This window comes from Stegostoma tigrinum, chromosome 37, assembly GCF_030684315.1.
Source record: "Stegostoma tigrinum isolate sSteTig4 chromosome 37, sSteTig4.hap1, whole genome shotgun sequence".
NCBI classification, from domain to species: Eukaryota; Metazoa; Chordata; class Chondrichthyes; order Orectolobiformes; family Stegostomatidae; genus Stegostoma; species Stegostoma tigrinum.
The window spans coordinates 25,058,666-25,078,636 of record NC_081390.1 but is presented as its reverse complement, the minus strand read 5'-3'; the positions used below and the strand labels follow the sequence as shown (position 1 = coordinate 25,078,636).

At 42.9% G+C, this 19,971-nt stretch overlaps 1 protein-coding gene across 1 annotated transcript in view; it reads left to right on the top strand.

Annotated features, from left to right (window-relative positions):
• The window catches only part of sgpl1 (sphingosine-1-phosphate lyase 1), a 76,419-nt gene extending 59,174 nt beyond the window's left edge, over positions 1–17,245 (top strand). The window contains exons 9-14 of the mRNA XM_048563470.2: positions 2,886–2,984; positions 3,870–4,016; positions 4,611–4,849; positions 12,078–12,224; positions 12,964–13,084; positions 14,225–17,245. Of these exons, the coding sequence (XP_048419427.1) occupies positions 2,886–2,984; positions 3,870–4,016; positions 4,611–4,849; positions 12,078–12,224; positions 12,964–13,084; positions 14,225–14,368 (897 nt within the window). The 3' untranslated portion in view covers positions 14,369–17,245. The remainder of the gene's footprint in view (positions 1–2,885; positions 2,985–3,869; positions 4,017–4,610; positions 4,850–12,077; positions 12,225–12,963; positions 13,085–14,224) is intronic.
• Positions 17,246–19,971: the final 2,726 nt, after the last annotated feature.

Sequence of the window (19,971 nt, the reverse complement as noted above, 5' to 3'; positions counted from 1 at the left end):
TCAAATATTTCTTTAGAAACCTCTCACCTATGTTAATCTACAATAACATGTGAAACAAGCAGTAAGGGGTCCTTATTCATTTTGATTGACACCATCTATTTACCGTATTTTCCTTGCGTACTGATCCCTCCACCAGTGTCTTGTTTGCTCTCAGCTCAGATGACCTATTTTCTGTTCTTCACCTACCATTACCATCTATTCTGCCATTATCCTGTACAACCATGTGCCCCTTTACCTTTAGCTTTGGGTACTCTTACCATCTGCTCCACTTATTGCTCTTCGCTGCTTGTCAACAGCAAACAAAAGCATTATTTTCTAGTGCTTTCATTTCTGAAGAAGAGCACATTGAACTCAGGGCATTTACTCTGCTTATGTATGTGTGCTGTCAGCCCTGCTGACTTTCTCCAGCGTTTTCTTATTTATTTGAGTCTTCCTGTGCCCCTACCCTTGAACTTGATTCCTTTTTCTAGTTAAATCTATCCGGTCTGTGAATTGTACGTGCCCATAAGTTGCACCCCTTATCCCACTTAGACTCCTCACCCCAAATACTTGCTAAACTGTTGAACATGCAGCTTCACCTGCTGGTCCCCATTCTAGCCAATATTGTTAATTGGTTTCTCTCTTCAAGGAATGTTCCTGTTGACCACCACCCCAAAAGAAAGTCCCACTGTTCACCATTCTGTTCTTGCGAACTATCAACCTATTTTCACAATCCTTTTTTTCTTTGAAAAGTCCATAAATCTGTTTTCACTTCTTGAATCCACAGTCAACCTAACTGGGGGTTGTGTATCAGAGATAATGGGAACTGCAGATGCTGGAGAATCTGAGATAACAAAATGTGGAGCTGGATGAACACAGCAGGCCAAGTAGCATCTTAGGAGCACAAAAGCTGACGTTTCGCGCCTAGACCCTTCATCAGAAAATGGGGATGGGGAGAGGGTTCTGAAATAAATAGGGAGAGAGGGGGAGGCAGATTGAAGATGGATAGAGGAGAAGATAGGTGTAGAGGAGTCAGACAAGTTAAAGGGGTGGGGATGGAGCCTGTAGAGGTGAGTATAGTTGGGGAGGTAGGGAGGGGATACGTCAGTCCGGGGAGGACGGACAGGTCAAGAGGGTGGGATGAGGTTAGTAGGTAGGAAATGGACATGTGGCTTGAGGTGGGAGGAGGGGATAGGTGAGAGGAAGAACAGGTTAGGGAGGCTGGGACAAGCTGGTTTTGGAATGCGGTGGGGGGAGGGGGGATTTTGAAGCTTGTGAAATCCACATTGATACCATTGGGCCACAGGGTTCCCAAGTGGAATATGAGTTGCTGTTCCTGCAACCTTTGGGTGGCATCATTGTGGCACTGCAGGAGGCCCAGAAATGGACATGTTGTCTAAGGAATGGGAGGGGGAGTTGAAAAGGTTCGCGACTGGGAGGTGCAGTTATTTATGGCGAACCGAGAATAGTTGTTCTGCAAAGCGGTCCCCAAGCCTCCGCTTGGTTTCCTCGATGTAGAGGAAGCCACAATGGGTACAGCAGATGCAGTATACCACGTTAGCAGATGCGCAGGTGAACATCTGCTTGATGTGGAAAGTCATCTTGGGGCCTGGGATGGGGCTGAGGGAGGAGGTATGGGGGCAAGTGTAGCACTTACTGCGGTTGCAGGGGAAAGTGCCGGGTGTGGTGGGGTTGGAGGGGAGTGTGGAGCGGACAAGGGTGTCTCGGAGAGAGTAGTCCCTCCGGAAAGCAGACAAGGGTGGGGATGGAAATATGTCTTTGGTGGTGGGGTCGGATTGTAGATAGTGGAAATGTCGGAGGATAATGGATCCGGAGGTTGGTGGGGTGGTATGTGAGAACGAGGGGGGGTTCTCTTTTGACGGTTATTGCGGGGATGGGGTGTGAGGGATGAGTTGCGGGAAATGTGGGAGACACAGTTGAGGGCGTTCTCGACCACTGAGCCGGGGGGATGTTGCGGTCCTTGAAGAACGAGGACGTCTGGGATGTACGGGAGTGGAATGCCTCATCGTGGGAGCAGATGCAGCGGAGGCGAAGGAATTGGGAATAGGGGATGGAATTTTTGCAGGAAGGTGGGTGGGTGGAGCTGTATTCTAGGTAGCTGTGGGAATCGGTGGGCTTGAAATGGACATCAGTTTCTAGCTGGTTACCTGAGATGGAGACAGAGAGGTCCAGGAAGGTGAGGGATGTGTTGGAGATGGTCCAGGAAGGTGAGGGATGTGTTAGGGACTGATATCAATTTCAAGCCTCACTGTCTTTTTAAGAAAGCCTTCCTCTTTGACCAGATGTTTTTTGATTAACTGACCTCTGATTGTATTACGTTGAGTCTGTCATAGGACGAGGGATGCTTTCACGATGTCCTAGCTGCTATATAAATGCAAGTTGTTATTTAACAAATGACACCTGTGGTTAGTAATGCCGGTATTCCATATTAGAAGGTTTTGTCTTTTATTATTTCATTAGTTGTCGTTGTCGCTGACAAAGCGAGTATATATTGTCTATTCCAAACTGCCCCTGAACGGAGTGGCGTGCTTTGCAATTGGAGGACATGACACAGTGAATCATATTGCCGTGGGTCTGGAGTCACATGTAGGCCAAACCAGAAAAGGATGGCAGATTTCCCTCCATAAAGGGCAGTAGTAAATCAGATGAGTTTTTAAAAATGACAATCAATGATAGCTTCATGATCGTTGTTACTGAGACTAACTTTTCATTCAGATTTGTGAATTGAATTTAAATTCCACCAGCTGTTATGATGATATTTGAATCCATGTCCCCAGAACATTATTCCAGTTACATTACCAGCACATCATCGTATCTCCACCTATGTTGTTGGAAATTAGACATTAAGGTTCCTGAAGCTATCTTGACTTTAACTCTGTCTGCAGGCCATGAAGAAAGCCATTTCGAGGAACACAGTCATGTTGGTCTGTTCAGTGCCACAGTTTCCCCATGGTATTATGGACCCAGTGGAGCAAGTTGCCAAGGTACTTTCCAAATCCATTTTGTAAACAATGCTGCAGTGGAGTCATTACAATGAGTATTAGAAGATTTATTTGACAAAGTTTAAAATATTTTGGTGAAGACAGAAGATGGGAACCTCTCTCGAGTCTTGTTTTTTCCTGTCCACTTGAAATTAAAAAAGCAGTAGAGGCAGCACACTCCTATTTTGTAATTGTTTAAAAGGCGTGCCAGTCAGGAAGCCTTTTCAGCACTTATTACAATTTGCTAAATATTTTTGTTTGTATGTAATTTTCATGTTTCAAGTGTAATCATGAGGAGAAATTAAATTTGAGGAGTTATTAATTTCTCCCATGTTTGGGGAATCGGTGTCACAGCCATTGTGGCATTACCGAGACTGGGAGGTCTTGAGTTTATGTAATTAAAAGAATTTCCTCCAGGCATTTTCCTGACCTCATTATTGCACAGGATCTGCACATTGGAAGCTTGTCACATCTCACTGGAGTGGTGTGCTGCAAACCAAGTCATGCCATTATATAGATCAATGAAGGCTTTTGATAGGATGAATAAGGAACTGTTTCCACTGGCAGGAGGGTCACTCGCCAAAGATTTAAAATTGTTGGTGAAAGAAGTGGTGCCGTTTAAATTTTTTTAACCAATTAAATTCTTAAGAGTCTGGAATGCATTATTGAAAGAGCAGTGGCAGGAAACTTGATAATAGTATTTGAAAGGAAAATGGAGATGTATGTCAAAAGAAGAAATTTGCAGGTTTATGAGGAATAGGACTTTCAAAGAACCAGCACAGGCTGTTTCTACATTCATGTAGAGTAGTGCTTATTTTGTTTAAAATGTTTTGGAATTTACCTAATCATTTACAATGAATGAATGATTTCTTCTCCCTCTCCCCTCAGCTGGCTCTGGATTATGATATTCCCTTACACGTGGATGCTTGTCTGGGGGGCTTTCTTATTGTCTTCATGGAGAAAGCTGGTTACTCGCTGCCACCCTTTGACTTTCGTGTTAAGGGTGTGACGAGCATCTCTGCCGACACGCACAAGGTAGGTCGCTAGTGAAGAGTGAATTACGTACAGCCTAAATGTGAGTGAGGCTTGGTACAGGAGTAGGGTACAGCCAGTGGCGATTTTCATTAAGTGGAGCATCATGGAGGGCTTTCATGGGTGGCTGACCCGAGCTTAGTGAAAGGCAGCCTTTGTGATCTATTGGCTGGGATGTACCATCTTGGGGTTGAATAGATTGAATAGTCTGCTCTGACCTAAATCAAAGGCAAGGGAAAAAAATAAAATGAACCACATGGGAATGTGGCAGGATATGGAGATGTGGGGGATGGAGAGGAAAGTTTTGATCTTTCCAGTAGTTTAATTGAAGGACATTGTGCAACGTGGAAGATGCAATATCAAATCTCATCAGATTAGTTTATTGCATGTTGCATGTGTGAGAGGTGTGTGCTAAGTGTTAATCCTTGTATATCTGCACACAAGCTCCTTATTACCTGGCCAGATCGAAATGAAACTCCACCTGCTGAACTGTTCATGGAATTGATCAAGCAATTCTCAATCCTTCCAGTTACTTCTTCACTCTAAGCTTTGTAACTACAAATTTCCATCCCTTCCCCTCTGTTTTCCTCCTCCCAGTACGGCTATGCTCCCAAAGGTTCTTCGGTTGTCCTGTACAGCAACAAGAAATACCGTCACTACCAGTTCTTTGTGGCTCCGGACTGGCAGGGAGGGATCTATGCGTCTCCCACAATTGCTGGATCAAGACCAGGGGGGATCATTGCTGCTTGCTGGGCGACCATGATGTACATGGGCGAGGACGGTTACATTAAGGCCACGAAGAAGATCATTGATACTGCACGACACATTGAAGCACAGTGAGTATACTGTACATGGAGCCCCTCAAAATCTGATTGTAACGAGAGGTTAAGAGTAAGAAGGATCTGCATTTCTGTATATGTCATCGCCCCAGGCCATCTTGAAGTCCCTTCCAGCTCAATTAAATACTTTCTGAAGCATGGTCAGTGTTGAAGTATAGGAAATATGGCAGCCAGTTTGTGTGCAGCAAGCTCCCACAAACAGCGATATATACTGTCCAGAACATCTGTTTTGGTGATCACGTGTTGTGTGAGGGATAAACATTAGCAAGTACACTGGATAGAACCTTTCTAATCTTCCACAAAATACCGCCGTGGGATCTTTTACAGCCACTCGAGAGGGCAGACAGGGTCAGCTAAATTAAAGATGCATAATTGCTAAAAATGATATTTTAATTGTTGATGTTGCATTTCCTTTATGTGCTATGGCAAACTTCATGAAAAAGAGCTGAAATGGTTTGATTGTGTTTCGCATCTGCCAAGAAAATAGCTTACATCGTACATCCCCAAAGTTCTCCGATTGCCAATCACCAGGCTGAACAAATTATGCAATTCTAGCTGTTGAATACATCACGTTTAAAATGGATTCTTTACAGAGTATTAATGAATTAAACTCTGCCATCGCAATGTTTGTTCAGATTTCTCAGACTTGCATTGACAAATGAAAGTTAGCATGAAATGGAGAGGAGATAGCAAGAACTGCAGATGCTGGAAGTCAGAGTCGATACAGTGTTGAGAAGGAGAAACACAGCAGGTCCGGCAGCATCAGAGGAGCAAGAAAGTTGATTTTTCGGGTTGGGGATACGAAACGTTGACTTTCTGGCTCCTATGAAATTGTGCAACCCGCATTTTCATCACTCGTGACTAAGAGAAGCTGCTGAGCAAGTTACGAATGAAGCAGTTTTGATTATCATCATCCCCTATTGGGTAGAGTTCCCGTTCAGTGCAACCACTTACCACATTGGCTTCTTCCTGTGAGGTTTCTCTGTCTGTGTTACAGCCAATGTTCTCCTTAATTGCTGACTTCTTGATGTTGTCTTTTTGTTGGTCAGCCTGTTATCAGGAATAATTACATTCACTTCTGGGCGTAGCATCTGATTTTGGCTTTGGAAAGAGTGCAGCACAGACCCACCGTAATGATACCAAAATTGAGAGGGTTAAATTATTGGTTCTGGTTTGCTTCAGCTTGGATTTTTTTCCCTTGAGTTTAACAGATCAAAATCGAGCTGGTGAAAATGTTAAAAGGATTTGTTGGGATAAACTCAAAAATTTACGACCTCTGGTGGAATTGACAACTAAGGGACATATCTTAAAATGACAGCATAACCATTTAGGGGTGATCTAAGGGAACAAGGAGTCATGGAGAACCTCTTTCCCCCAAAAATCTGCAGATGCTGAAGACAATTAAAGCTTTCGAAGTGCAGCTGATTTTTATGAACTTGTGAAATGAAAGGATTATGGACCCAAGGTGGTTTAAATGTTAAACTATGGATCAGTTATGTTCTAAATGAAGACTGGAACAGACATGGCAGGGCTGAATGGTCTTCTCCTGTTTCCAGGTAACGGTGCTTGATCCCGTACTTAACAAGTACCACACTGAGAAATGATGGCATAGAGAACCTTGCTCAATATATTTTTGCCTGTCCCTATTGCTGTAGCCTTTTCTGGCTGCACCACGGTCCAAGCTTTCCATGCTCTGTCAGCTCTAATTGTACTTCCACTTCTGGCGTTGCACCATTTTAGTTTCCACTGCCTAGCCCCTGATCTCCGTAGCTGAGGCCCTGAAACCTCTCTGCCTGTCTCTGCCTATTTAATGGTCAGAAATTTTGGACACTGGCCTTTGTATCTTTTCGTGTGGTTCAGGAGCAGATTTTTTTTTGTCTGATTATCCTCTGGACGTTTTGTTATATTGATGCATATTATTGCATTTCCTCTGTAAACTAGAAATGTAGAGTTGTTTCTGATCATTTTTGAGTTCTTTTGAGTCTTCCGTTATGATCACGGCGCCTCTGACAGTGTAGTACTCCTTCAGCCTTGCAATGGGAGTGTTAGTTAGAGTATGTACTGTAAGGCTTGAATCTATGACCACGTGACTATAGGTGCAGAAAAATCACAGTACTCCTTGAATCAACTTGTCATACCACCGAAATGCAGAAATTCAAGGTACTGTGCAACCTTGTGTGTTGCCTTCAAGGCTTCGGCCTTTCCCTCATGTCCTGCACGTTTCATCAGGAATTTTTTTGTGGTCTGTATTGTGGTGACTGTGTAGAGTCACAAAGAAATCTGAATAATCCTAAATAAACAGCGTTCTATTTTAAAAAAAAGCCCTGCACTTTACAGGAATTGAAATGATATATTCACTCATTAGTGCACTAGTTCCATTGTATAATGAGCGTTTCAGCCTGTGTGTTTTGACAAACAATGTGAAGAATGATGTACTGCTAAGATCTTGTTAAGTGAAAAAAAACAAAAAGCCCTACTTTCACTGGAGAAGGATGATTGAAAGAAAGCCATTTAGAGATCTGTGTGCAAATGGAATAACATACAAACAGGGCTTAGGTTAATGGGACTTTAGAAGGAAATGCTTCCATAATTTCAACCTGGACTGTCAAAACGAAGAATGTGTGCTCAGTAGTCCAAATGTGTTGACTCCAAAAAAATTCAGTAGAGATTTGATGGAAAATATTGTCTGTGAATGAGAGACGGGGCATATTTTTGTTTTACACAGCAAGAGTGGGTGGTGCGCTGGTTAGCCCTGTTCTGGGTGTGAACACAATCTGTTGTGTTGATTAGCTTGGGCAGGATGTTGCTTTGCTTCAACTAGTTTTCTACAGCTGCTTCAAATTTCCTAACAACAGACGTTAATTGTTCTTTCCTCAGACAGTTGCTTTTGTTTTGAAAGGATTCTCTTGGGCAGTACTTGTATCCGTTGTGTTGATTCATGTTGGTTTGAATAGTTTTAGAGCCCAGCTCTGTTTCAAGTGAAAAGTTTTTCTGTAACTAAGGAGAGAAAGGCTTGCACTTGGAAAATTTCATAACCTCCGAACATGTTGTTATAATTTATAATGGGAGAATGCAGTGATTATTTTGCACACAATCTGCTACAACAATAGTAATATGTCAGTGATCAGCTAATCTATTTCATCTATTCATTGAGGGATTGATGTTGGCCAGGAAACAAGGGATAAACTTGCTCTGCTTCAAGATCAGCCATTGGCCTTTTTAAGTCTGCCTGAGAGAGAAGGTGGGGCTTCATTTGGGGGATACGACAGCTTTGACAGTATGACTTGCTGTCAGTACAGCATTGGATTGTCAGCCTGGATTTTTTATTGGGATCTTGGAGTTGGACTTGAACACACAACCTTTTGATTGTGAGTTGGGAGTGCACGCTAAGCCATAAGTGACACATATTAATGAATATAGCAATGTACAGGATCACTGCTATCTGCCTGGTTGGTTGGAAATTTGAAAAATAAATACTGCACTGAAGATAATCCTTTGTATCTCTGAAGCTGTTCTAAATACCAGAAAGATGGCCAGCAACCTCTTGAGCTTGTTGACATGATAGTTCTGCACTTGTCTCCCTGTTCCACACATTCTCCAATCCCTGTAAATACAAGCCTTTGGGCTAAGTGGCTTGAATGGAACTGTGCAAAACTTAGAAAGCTAAAATAGAAATCTCAAGTGAGATAGATTGACCTGCCTCTCATGAGATCACAGTGTGAGCATCACTGATATTTTAAAATTCAGGCACAGCTTTCAGTGACCAAGTTTAGCAAAGAATGCATTCTCCCAAGTGCTGACAATGTCCAGAGCACTTTAAGTTTTGCTCAATTCATTTTGTTCTTAAAGCCTCACTTTCAGCTGTTGGTTAATTACAGTACTTCTGCACCTACTGATTCAACCAGTTACTTGGAAGTTTCAAGGTTCCGTATGATCAATGATGTTTTTTAGGCAAAGTGTAACTTTGGTTGTTCTGGAGCTTTTCTTTTGTGCTTGACTTTTATTGAAATTTTCACAGAGTGGAGTAGAAAAGCAGATTCAAATTGCCGAGCATTTTAGTTGGACCTAGGAGAAAGGAAGAACTTTTTTTTGACCAAGGTGAAGCTATTTGTAACAGCAGTTACTTGTTTATATTAGGTTGCCCTCCAAGCCACTAACCATCCTGACTTGCCAACATATCGCTGTTCTTGCAGTGTCACTGGGTCAAAATCCTGGAACTCCGTCCCTAATGGCACTGTAGATGTTTGTTATTTTTTAAATTAATTTAGGGAATGTGGACTTCTCTGGTTGATCCAGCATTTATCGTCTACCCTTAATTGCCCTTGATAAAGTGTTCATCAACTGTCTGCTTGAATTATTGCAGTCCATTTAGTGTAAGTACATCCACAGTGCTACCTTACACCCCAAGGACTGCAGATGGTCAAGAAAGCTGCTCGCCACCAGCTTCTCAAGGGCAGCTGGGGATGGGCAATAAATTCCATATGCATTCAAAGATTTTGATACAATGATAGTGAAGGAATGATGATGCAATCCCAAAATTGTGGGTGACTTGGAGAGAAACTTGCAGCTTGCAGTATTCCCATCTGTCTGCTGCCCTTGTCATTCTGTATGGAGCAGGATGGGGGCAAAGCGGTGACTGGTTTGGAAAATGCTCCTGAGGTGCTGCTGTGCATCTTGCAGACCCTAGTGGTGGAGGAGGTGAATATTTGAAATTGAGGAAAGGGAGTCTAATCAAGTGGGCTGCTTTGTCCTTCAGTGGTACTTATTGAAGGATAAGTAGAATCCTACAGTGTGGAAGCAGGCAATCCGGCCCATCAAGTCCACACCAACCCTCCGAAGAGCATCCCACACCGATCCCACACACACCTACCCTGTCCCTCTAACCTTGCATTTCCCCTGTCTAATTTACCTAGTCTGCACATCCCTGGACACCACGGGCAATTTAGCAAGGTCAGTCCTACTAAAGTGCACATCTTTGGACTGTGGGAGGAAACTGGAACACCTGGAGGAAACCCAAGCAGAGACGAGGAGAAACTCCACACAGATAGTTGCCCAAGGCTGGAATTGAACTCTGATCCCTGATACTGTGAGGCAGCAGTGCCAGCCACTGAGCCACCGACACTGTGTGAAGTTGACTGGCATACTGTCACATAGTTCCCTCTTCCAGAGGCTGCAGCCACACATGGACCTCAGAGTTCAGAGATCCTCACAACAGTAGGAAAGTTAAGAGGGAATATTGGCTGGGACACCAATGAGAACTCCCCTGCATTTCACCCAAATAATAGAACATAGAACATAGAACAGTACAGCACAGAACAGGCCCTTCAGCCCACGATGTTGTGCCGACCATTGATCCTCATGTGTGCACCCTCAAATTTCTGTGACCATATGCATGTCCAGCAGTCTCTTAAATGACCCCAATGACCTCGCTTCCACAACTGCTGCTGGCAACGCATTCCATGCTGTCACAACTCTCTGTGTAAAGAACCCGCCTCTGACATCCCCTCTATACTTTCCTCCAACCAGCTTAAAACTATGACCCCTCGTGCTAACTATTTCTGCCCTGGGAAATAGTCTCTGGCTATCAACTCTATCTATGCCTCTCATTATCTTGTATACCTCAATTAGGTCCCCTCTCCTCCTCCTTTTCTCCAATGAAAAGAGACCGAGCTCAGTCAACCTCTCTTCATAAGATAAGCCCTCCAGTCCAGGCAGCATCCTGGTAAACCTCCTCTGAACCCTCTCCAAAGCATCCACATCTTTCCTATAATAGGGCGCCCAGAACTGGATGCAGTATTCCAAGTGCGGTCTAACCAAAGTTTTATAGAGCTGCAACAAGATCTCACGACTCTTAAACTCAATCCCCCTGTTAATGAAAGCCAAAACACCATATGCTTTCTTAACAACCCTGTCCACTTGTGGGATCTCATAATGCCCACCTCAGGGCAAATGTGGGGCCTCAAGCTACCACCCCATCTGAAAGACAGCAGCCCCGTCAATTCTGCAGTCTCCTCATATTGCTCTGGGAATGTCAGCCTGGATACAGGATCACATTTGATTTATTTAATTTATTTATTGTTGTGTGTACATTATACAACACTTTTCACTGTATTTTGTAACAATGTCAACATTCTCCAGAGCCATCTTAAAACACTGAAAAATAAACAAAACATCGAATATAAAGTCAGAAAAATGAGGACATAAAGAAATAGTGTTCAGCTTTACAGTCCTTCTAGTTAAGTGATCCTCTATGGGCCTGGTGGCCAGCCACAATTCTCCTTTGCTGTGCCGCCACTATTGAAACACGAGTTGCCACTCATTGGCCTCCACCGATGCACCCGCTGCTTTGAGTCCTCACTGGACTTCACCAATGCAGATGCCACTGCTGCTTGATACCACACTGACCCAAACTTGAGTCTGCCACCACCATGGGGCCACTTTGGGCCCACCTCACCAATACAGCTGGGTCTTGTAATGGGCCCAAACTTATCTCTGCTGTCAATTCCGTGAATCTGCACTGAACGCAGGCACTGCTGGGAACTCAAACTCACCTGGAGCAGACTTTGAACTAGGACCTTCTGACTCTAAGGCAAGATGGTTGCACGACCCTTCAATTGAAGAAAATGTTATTCTGTAACGCTTTCAGCAAGGATCCATTGGATGATGTAAGGTCTTGGCAGTTAGAAGATTCTGCGTGAAATCATGGAATGCTCTAGCTTTAAACCTCTAAAGTCAGACATTTGCAAACTTGCTACAGTGATAGTTCCTGTCCTCTTGCTCCATCTCATGGTGAAGTTCTGTCACTGACACATGTTAAATTTTACATAACAAATAAACTGACTCCTGGCCTGAAGAAGCCTCTTACAAAAGTGGTGGATTTAAAATTGTTTCTGGGCAAGTTTAGAGACCACAGTTTAAGCTACTGGATAATGCCAGTTGTGTTTGATTCAAGCATCGCTTGCAAGAGAGGGGAGATAAAAAGAGAAATATTTTGTAGTTTCCCAACATGTCCAACATGTGAGCATCGTTCTGACTGACATTTCTGCATTCTCGCTGTGCCGTGGCCCCCATCATCTCCTGATTTCCTCACCCATTGTTGAGAGAGGCTACTGATTATTTTAGTGTGTTTAAATATGTTTTAGTGTGATTTGTGGCAATGTAAGTTGTTGACTCGGGCTTTTATGTCTGTACTAAATTATTTCCTATACTTTATTTTGTTTTAAAGGTTGAGGAAAATAAAAGAAATTTTCATCTTTGGAAAGCCTGAAGTGTCTGTAGTAGCCATTGGCTCTCAAATTTTTGACATTTTCCGTCTATCAAATGCAATGACATCCAAAGGATGGAATCTCAATACTTTACAGTTCCCTTCGAGGTGGGTGATGCTCTCCATTTACTCCATTTCACACTGTCACTCTCCCCATATGTACTTTGTTTCACACTGTCATTTCACATTTCTTTCCCTGAATCTCCTCTACTTCACACTGACTCTCTTTTCGTATATATTCCATCTCTGCAGTCACGCTCCCTATGTATATTTCATTTCACATCATCACTCTCCTGTATTAACGCCATTTCATACTGTAATTTTTTCTAAGTGTATTTCAGACTTCACGCTCCCCATGTATACTCTTGTGCACACTGTAAACTCTTTCACAGGTACAATTCATTTCACACTGTAACTCCCCCTCCCTGTAAACTCCAACCCTGCAATCTCTTCCCCCAGGTATACTTCATCCTGTGGATACTCGTCCTGTGTATAGTCCATCTGAGCTTTAACTTCTCTTTGTTTTTCTGGTATTGCAGATGTGCTACTTTTAAAATATTTTTGAAGGCCGCAATATAAGTCCAACACTTTTTCGAGAACTGTATTAGTCCCCTCAAAGTTTCAGTTGCCATTTTCAGCAATGAGATGTTACTTTCACTCAGCGTACTTGGCAGTCCCTTCATGATTAGACCCGTAATATTGGCACAAATAAGAATATCTTGACTTACAGTCTTCTTACTTGTTAAGCAGTAGAAATACTGATAGGAATGGGCATGGAAAATTGATGGCCAGAACCACCCAGGAGTATCCATGGTGCCATTACTCAGGATTACCTCTTCTCTTTCAGCATCCACATATGTGTGACACTGCTGCACACCAAGGATGGAGTGGCTGACCAATTTGTTGAGGATCTCCGTGAAAGTGTGGCTGAAATAATGAAGAATCCTGATGAGAAAACCACTGGCAGGGTGAGTGGATAGTTGTGACTCATAAAGGGAGGGGTGTGCTTTTTTTTTGCAGAAGATTCTCGGTTCACAAACAATGATATACAATTTCATTATACTTTTAACATAAGTATTGCTGAAAAAGAAACAGGCAGTCAGAGCTTTTCACCCTGCACTGTTCAGGGCAGATCCCAAATTTCAAAGTGAACAAGACAATGAATTAGTGGGCAGCATGGTGGCTCAGTGGTTAGCACTGTTGCCTTATGGCGCCAGGGACCTGGGTCCAATTCCAGCCTCAGGTGACTGTCAATGTGGAATCTGCATGTTCTCCCTGTGAGTTTCCTCTGGGTGCTTCAGTTTCATCCCACAGTCCAAATATGTGCAGGTTAGGTGGATTGGCCATGGGAAATGCAGCGTTACAGGGATAGGGTAGGGGCTGTGGGTCTAGGTCTCGGTGGGATGCTCTGTGGAGAGGCAGTGTAGACCCCTTGGGCCAAATGGCCTGCTTCCACACTGTAGAGATTCTATCATTCTATGATGATAGCTGCATGGGGCATTGCAAATGCAGTGTTGCTTCCTTACAAATGTCAAAATGTTCTGCCCATATCTTTAGTTGCACCAAGTCCTGTTCACACATCTTCCTGCACTCACAGACCCAAATTAGATCCCGGCCTGGCAAAGCCTCAGTTTTAAAATTCTCACCCTTAATTTTGAATCAGTCGAAGGCCTAGCCCTCCTTCAGGCCAATGTCCCTCCAATTTTAACCCCTTGTGTGCCGTTGCTTTTCATTGCAGCATCATTGGTGGTCTGCCTTCAGTTTGTCTGAGGATTAAGATCTGGAATTTCCTGTGTGACCCTCTCTCGGTTTTGGTCTTTTTTCATGACCCTCCTTAAAGCCTTATTCCTTGGGCACGCTTTTGACCCAATACCTCCTATATGACTCAGTATCACTTTTTGTTCGGTAATTGCACCTGAGCTTTTTACTGCTTTGAAAGTGCTTTACACATTGCAAGTTATATCAATATGTGGTATTTCATTGAAATTTGTTAGGCTTACTAGGTTGAACTTTCAATCAAACTCATGTAGACCCACCTCAGTGGATAAGTTATCTTGACTATGTCGTGTGTAAGATGTGTCCTGATCTGAACTCTCCTTTCTTTCTAGGGTGCTATATATGGCATGGCACAGTCAATTCCCGATCGTACCCTAGTGACAGAAATATCGCACGGTTTCCTAGACTGTCTCTACAGCACTGAGCTCCCCAAAGTTGAGAAAAACTACATGAATGGAGCCTCAGCACAGCACTGAAACACATGGAAATAGGCTTTTAAAAAAGAAATCATGGACTGGATTGTAGGAAGTTACTTTGGAAAGGAATTTGACAGGTCTGAGCTGTTGAGAATCCAGTTTTCTCCTTTGACATTTTTTTTTATTGTGTTGCAACTTCAATGGGAATGTGGGAAAATGCAATCAGATGCTCTGGAAACTGATGTCTATGATTTTTACACCACTTTCAAAGCCCCAAAACCTTTCCTCTTCTCAATTTTTATCCCTAAAATTGTATCTTTCACCTGGAATCCTTTATACTTCACAAACATTAGGTTGAAACCTTTTTCTAAAGAAAAAAATCAAATGATTTCTCAGCAAGGTTTCCAGTAAATTGTATGTAGAGTTTTCCTAGGCATTGATTAACTGGAGATTTAGCAGCAAGTGGCAATTCACCTCGATGCCTTCCCACTTTATTCTTTTACTTTGAAGAAAAGGGTTTTTTTGGCAGAGTTTTTCCAAAGGAAACAAAACGGTTCATGGATTTACTGGACTATTTATCACTGTCGCCAGGGAGAGGGTGGTCATTATTTGCAGCCCACCTGTATCATACAGTTGACAAATCCACTGCCCAATAAAATATAGCAGTGAAGTTCAATTTAGTCCTGGCAGCTGATCACTTTCCTGCCCTATTCCACGCATACCTGAATTGTCGGTGATTCAGCAATGGAAAATTGAGACTTAAAATGACTGTTATCTTGTGGATCAAGGAGGTAAGGGAAGGGGATTTTGGACCCCTGAACTTGAACAATCATAAGCCTCAATCTTTGAGCCTCTGCCCAAAATTCTCAATATTTTGGTCCCATTTCAGGATGAATGCTGAGAAGATTCACTACCTCAAATATAGTTCAGGTAATTTCCAAAAGAATAATGCCACATATAATTGCTCCCAGTTAAAGTAAGACAGTTTTGAACCTAAACTAGGCACAATTACAATCATTTACAGACAGGAGACCAATTTTTGTAACTGCTGTGGAAAGTACTTGCAGGCATTAATAAAATTATTCATAAGGTAGTTCTATTCTGATATGATCAAATTAATCAGATACTATGATACAGGCATGGTCTTAAAACAGTTGCTTCTTTGAGAGCCTGCTAATTAAACTCAAGTTGAAATTCTTGGGCTGAAGTGCTCACTGCATAATTGGAATAGACGGTTGAATAATTTCAAATCGTGTGTTGTTGTCTTTGTGTTTCAGTTATATAAATGACAGTGTTTCAGATATTTTCTTGCTCCATCACTGTAGTGAAGCTGAATGTGTGGCAGTTGGTAATGCTCTGAAATGCTGTATGTTTGTAATGTGTTTATTTAGTAACCTTTCTTGTGTAGAAGTTTCACACCAGTGTACGCTTTACAAGGAAGCGCTTGTGAATAATTATGTTGAAATTTTAACGGTACTTCAATACTATCTTTAAAACTATACTGATTTCTACTAATCCTGCCTACAATCACTTTGTTAGCCTGGTTCTCAGTACACACAATGGTAAATGTTGTCCTGCATCAGTAAAACACATTGCAAACCTCTCAACCCCAAATTAATCTGTTGCCTATAGAACGCTTTTGTTGCTGATATTTCCTTTATTCTTCTGTTCCATTAAACTAGTGGTCACAATATTAGTCCCTTTATGCAGGGAATCTGAACACATGAACTTGTCACTGCTTGAATCTTTGTGAATTGGCCTCTCAGTTTGAACTGTGACATGCTGGCAATGTCCCAGTCTGTAAATTGGCATCCACTTGGGAGAAGCAGATGACTGTGCACTATTGCTGACAACGCCAATGATTGCACGTGATTTTCCCTTTGCTGCTAGTTTCTTTCAGGGTAAAGGGAAAGGAAATTCAACAAGATACCCTAATACTGTTCTTTGCACCCTCTTGCACAGCATTCAAAGAATGAATGTGTTCCTCTGCAAATAATGCAAAGATATTATACTGAGGCTGGGTAAACTAATGCAATGTGCTCAGGACTGTGCTCTCACTGCTCAACATAGTTTTAAATCAGAGGCAGACAGAATTCTGTCACAATGTGAAAGGGCTGTGTTTCAAATTGTCTTAATAACTTGCAACATTTGCAGAAAGATTTGTGCACAATTTTCTGACTTTTGATAGGTCCTCTACCTTTTCAAAAAAAGCATAAATTTAGCCTTTTCCCAAGGTTCCCTCTTAGCCGTGGGTAACATTCATTTTTCAGTCTTTGCAAGTGTACATACCCATCCTATTTACTCCATTTCTGTTTGCGTGAGTCAGGATGTTCTATGATCACCTTTCAGTTGTCTCTGAAGGAATAACTGGGTCTTACTCCCATTGTATATTCTCCTCACAATGAGAAGGTACAAGAGCTTTTGGTGAGTTCGCAATACCATTCATGAAAACAAGTGTTTTTATTGCCCTCTGCGTCACACATTTCAAACAGGGGAGGATAAAATAGACCCAGTGATGATCTTTGATTTGTTTACACAGGTGAATAGGCTCCAATAGGCCAAGAGCTTCTGCCCATTCCCATATTTCTTCATTCTCAGAGTTGTATGCGGCTCTGGGTTTTTCTCAGATGTAACTTGAAAATCACAGACCTTTACTGGGCTGCATGGTTAGCCAGGGCAAGGGCACTATTTTCATTGTTAGTTTACTTGTTGGAACTGTTCCAGATAAAGCTTGTGTGTGTTGTGAAGTTTATAGTTAGCCCTCAGGTGGGGTTTCAGGGCTGAGATGGGGGTGAAGCTCCCACATCTGGGTCATTTGCATCTGGAAAACAAGGGCATCATCACATGGCTAGTGTGTAAAATGATCTGGATTAATTCATCGTATTGTGTATTAACACTTTGTAATTGAGATTTGGTAATAAATCCAATTTGTTGAAACTGTCTGTATTATTTGACTCTTCTCTTCATATTTCATTCTTGTTCCTGATCTTTGCTCTTGTTCCAGACCTGTTCATCCCTAATATCACTCAGTGTGATGAATGGTCACAGACCTTGTATTTCTCTATTCTTTTATGGGGTGTGGCTATCATGGCAAGGCAGGCCAGCATTCATTGCCTGTCCTTAATTGCCCTTCAGAAAGTGGCGGTGAGCTGCTTTTGTGAACAGCTGCAGTTCATGTGCTGAAGGTAGACCCACAGTGGAAGTAATTCCAGGATTTTGACCCAGCACCGCTTAAGGAATGGCCACACATTTCCAAGTCAGGATGGTGAGTGATTTGGATGGGAACTTGCAGTGGTGGGAATCCCACGTACTGGGCTATTTTTGCTGGTATCATTCCCAATGCCTGAATCAATGTTAGTCAGCACATCTGCTTACAATCCTTTTTTTCCCCTCCTTTCTAGTGGTTATTGTAACTGAGTGGCTTGCTACACCACATTGCTTTGGGTCTGGAGTGAACGTAGGGCTGACCTGGAAAGGACGGCAGTTTCCTTCCCTGAAGGGCAGTAGTGACCAGATGTCCCCAGCTCCCCTGCCACTGGCTTCCTGATCATCATTTGACAGAATCCTAATTCCAGATTTTTATCAAATTCAAATGCCCCAAACTATCTTGGTAGGATTCAAACCTATTTCCCGAGAACATTACCCAAGTTGCTGGATTAATAGTATCCGGGAAGTGTAGTAGATAAGGCAGATGAGCTGAGGACTTGGATCGGTACCTGGAAGTATGATGTTATTGCTATTACTGAGACTTGGTTGAGGGAAGGGCATGGCTGGCAACTAGTTGTCCCAGGATATCAATGCTTCAGGCGGGATAGAGAGGGAGATAAAAGGGGTGGAGGAGTTGCAGTAATGGTCAAAGACGATATCATCGCCGCACTGAAGGAGGGCCACATGGAGGACTCAAGCAGTGGGGCAATATGGGTAGAACTCAGAAATAGGAAGGATGCAGTAACAATGCTGGGCTGTACTATGGACCTCCCAACAGCGAGCGTGAGATAGAGGTACAAATATGTAAACAGATAATGGAAAGGTGTAGGAGAAACAGGGTGGTGGTGATGGGAGATTTTAATTTTCCCAACATTGACTGGGATTCACTCAGTGTGTGGGGGTCAAGATGGAGCAGAATTTGTAAGGTGTGTCCAGGAGGTATGTATGTAGTCCAACTTGGGAAGAGGCCATCCTGGACCTGGTGTTGGGGAATGAACCCGGCCAGGTGGTTGAAATTACAGTAGGGGACTACTTTGGAAATAGCGACCACAATTCCGTAAGTTTTACAATACTCATGGACAAGGATGGGAGTGGTCCTAAAGGAAGGGTTCGAAACTGGGGGAAGGCCAACTATACCAAGATTCAGCAGGGTCTGGGGAATGTAGATTGGGAGAAACGTTGAAGGTAAATCCACATTTGACATGTGGGAGGCTTTTAAAGAGAGGTTGATTAGTGTGCAGGAGAGACATGTTCCTGTGAAAATGAAGAATAGAAAAGACAAGATTAGAGAACCATGGATGACAGGTGAAATTGTGAGACTAACCAAGAGGAAAAAGGAAGCATACATGAGGTCCAGGTGACTGAAGACAGACGAAGCTTTGAAAGAATACGGGGAATGTAGAGCGAATCTGAAACGAGGCATTAAGAGAGCTAACAGAGGACATGAGATATTGCTGGCAAATATGGTTAAGAAAAATCCCAAAGCCTTTTATTCATATGTAAAGAGCAAGAGGGTAACTAGAGAAAGGATTGGCCCACTTAAGGACAAAGAAGGAAATTTATGCGCTGAATCAGAGACAATGGGTGACATTGTTCAAGAATACTTTGCATCAGTATTCACCAAGGAGAGGGACATGACGGACGTTGAGGTTAGGGATAGATGTTTGCTTACTCCTGACATAAGGAAGGAGGAAGTGTTAGGTATCCTAAAAGACATTAAGGTGGACAAGTCCCCTGGTTCGGATGGGATCTATCCCAGGTTATTGAGGGAATCGAGAGAGGAAATAGAAAGGGCCTTAACAGATATCTTTGCAGCATCCTTAGACACGGGTGAGGTCCCGGAGGACTGGAAACTTGCTAATGTTGTCCCCTTGTTTAAGAAGGATAGCAAGGATAATCCAGGTAATTATCGACCGGTGAGCCTGACGTCAGTGGTTGGGAAGCTACTGGAGAAGATACTGAGGGATAGGATCTATTCCCATTTGGAAGAAAATGGGCTTATCAGTGATAGGCAACATGGTTTTGTGCAGGGAAGGTCATGTCTTACCAACTTAATAGAATTCTTTGAGGACGTGACAAAGTTGATTGATGAGGGAAAGGCTGTAGATGTCATATACATGGACTTCAGTAAGGCAGCAAAGTGTGAAGCTGGATGAACACAGCAGGTCAAGCAGCATCTCAAGAGCACAAAAGCCGACGTTTCGGGCCTAGACCCAAGCTCTCTCTGATGAAGGATCTAGGCCCAAAACGTCAGCTTTTGTGCTCCTGAGATGCTGCTTGGCCTGCTGTGTTCATCCAGCTTCACACTTTGTTATCTTGGATTCTCCAGCATCTGCAGTTCCCATTATCTCTGACTTCAGTAAGGCGTTTGATAAGGTTCCCCATGGCAGGCTGATGGAGAAAGTGAAGTCACATGGTGTCCAGGGTGTGCTAGCTAGATGGAAAAAAAACTGGCT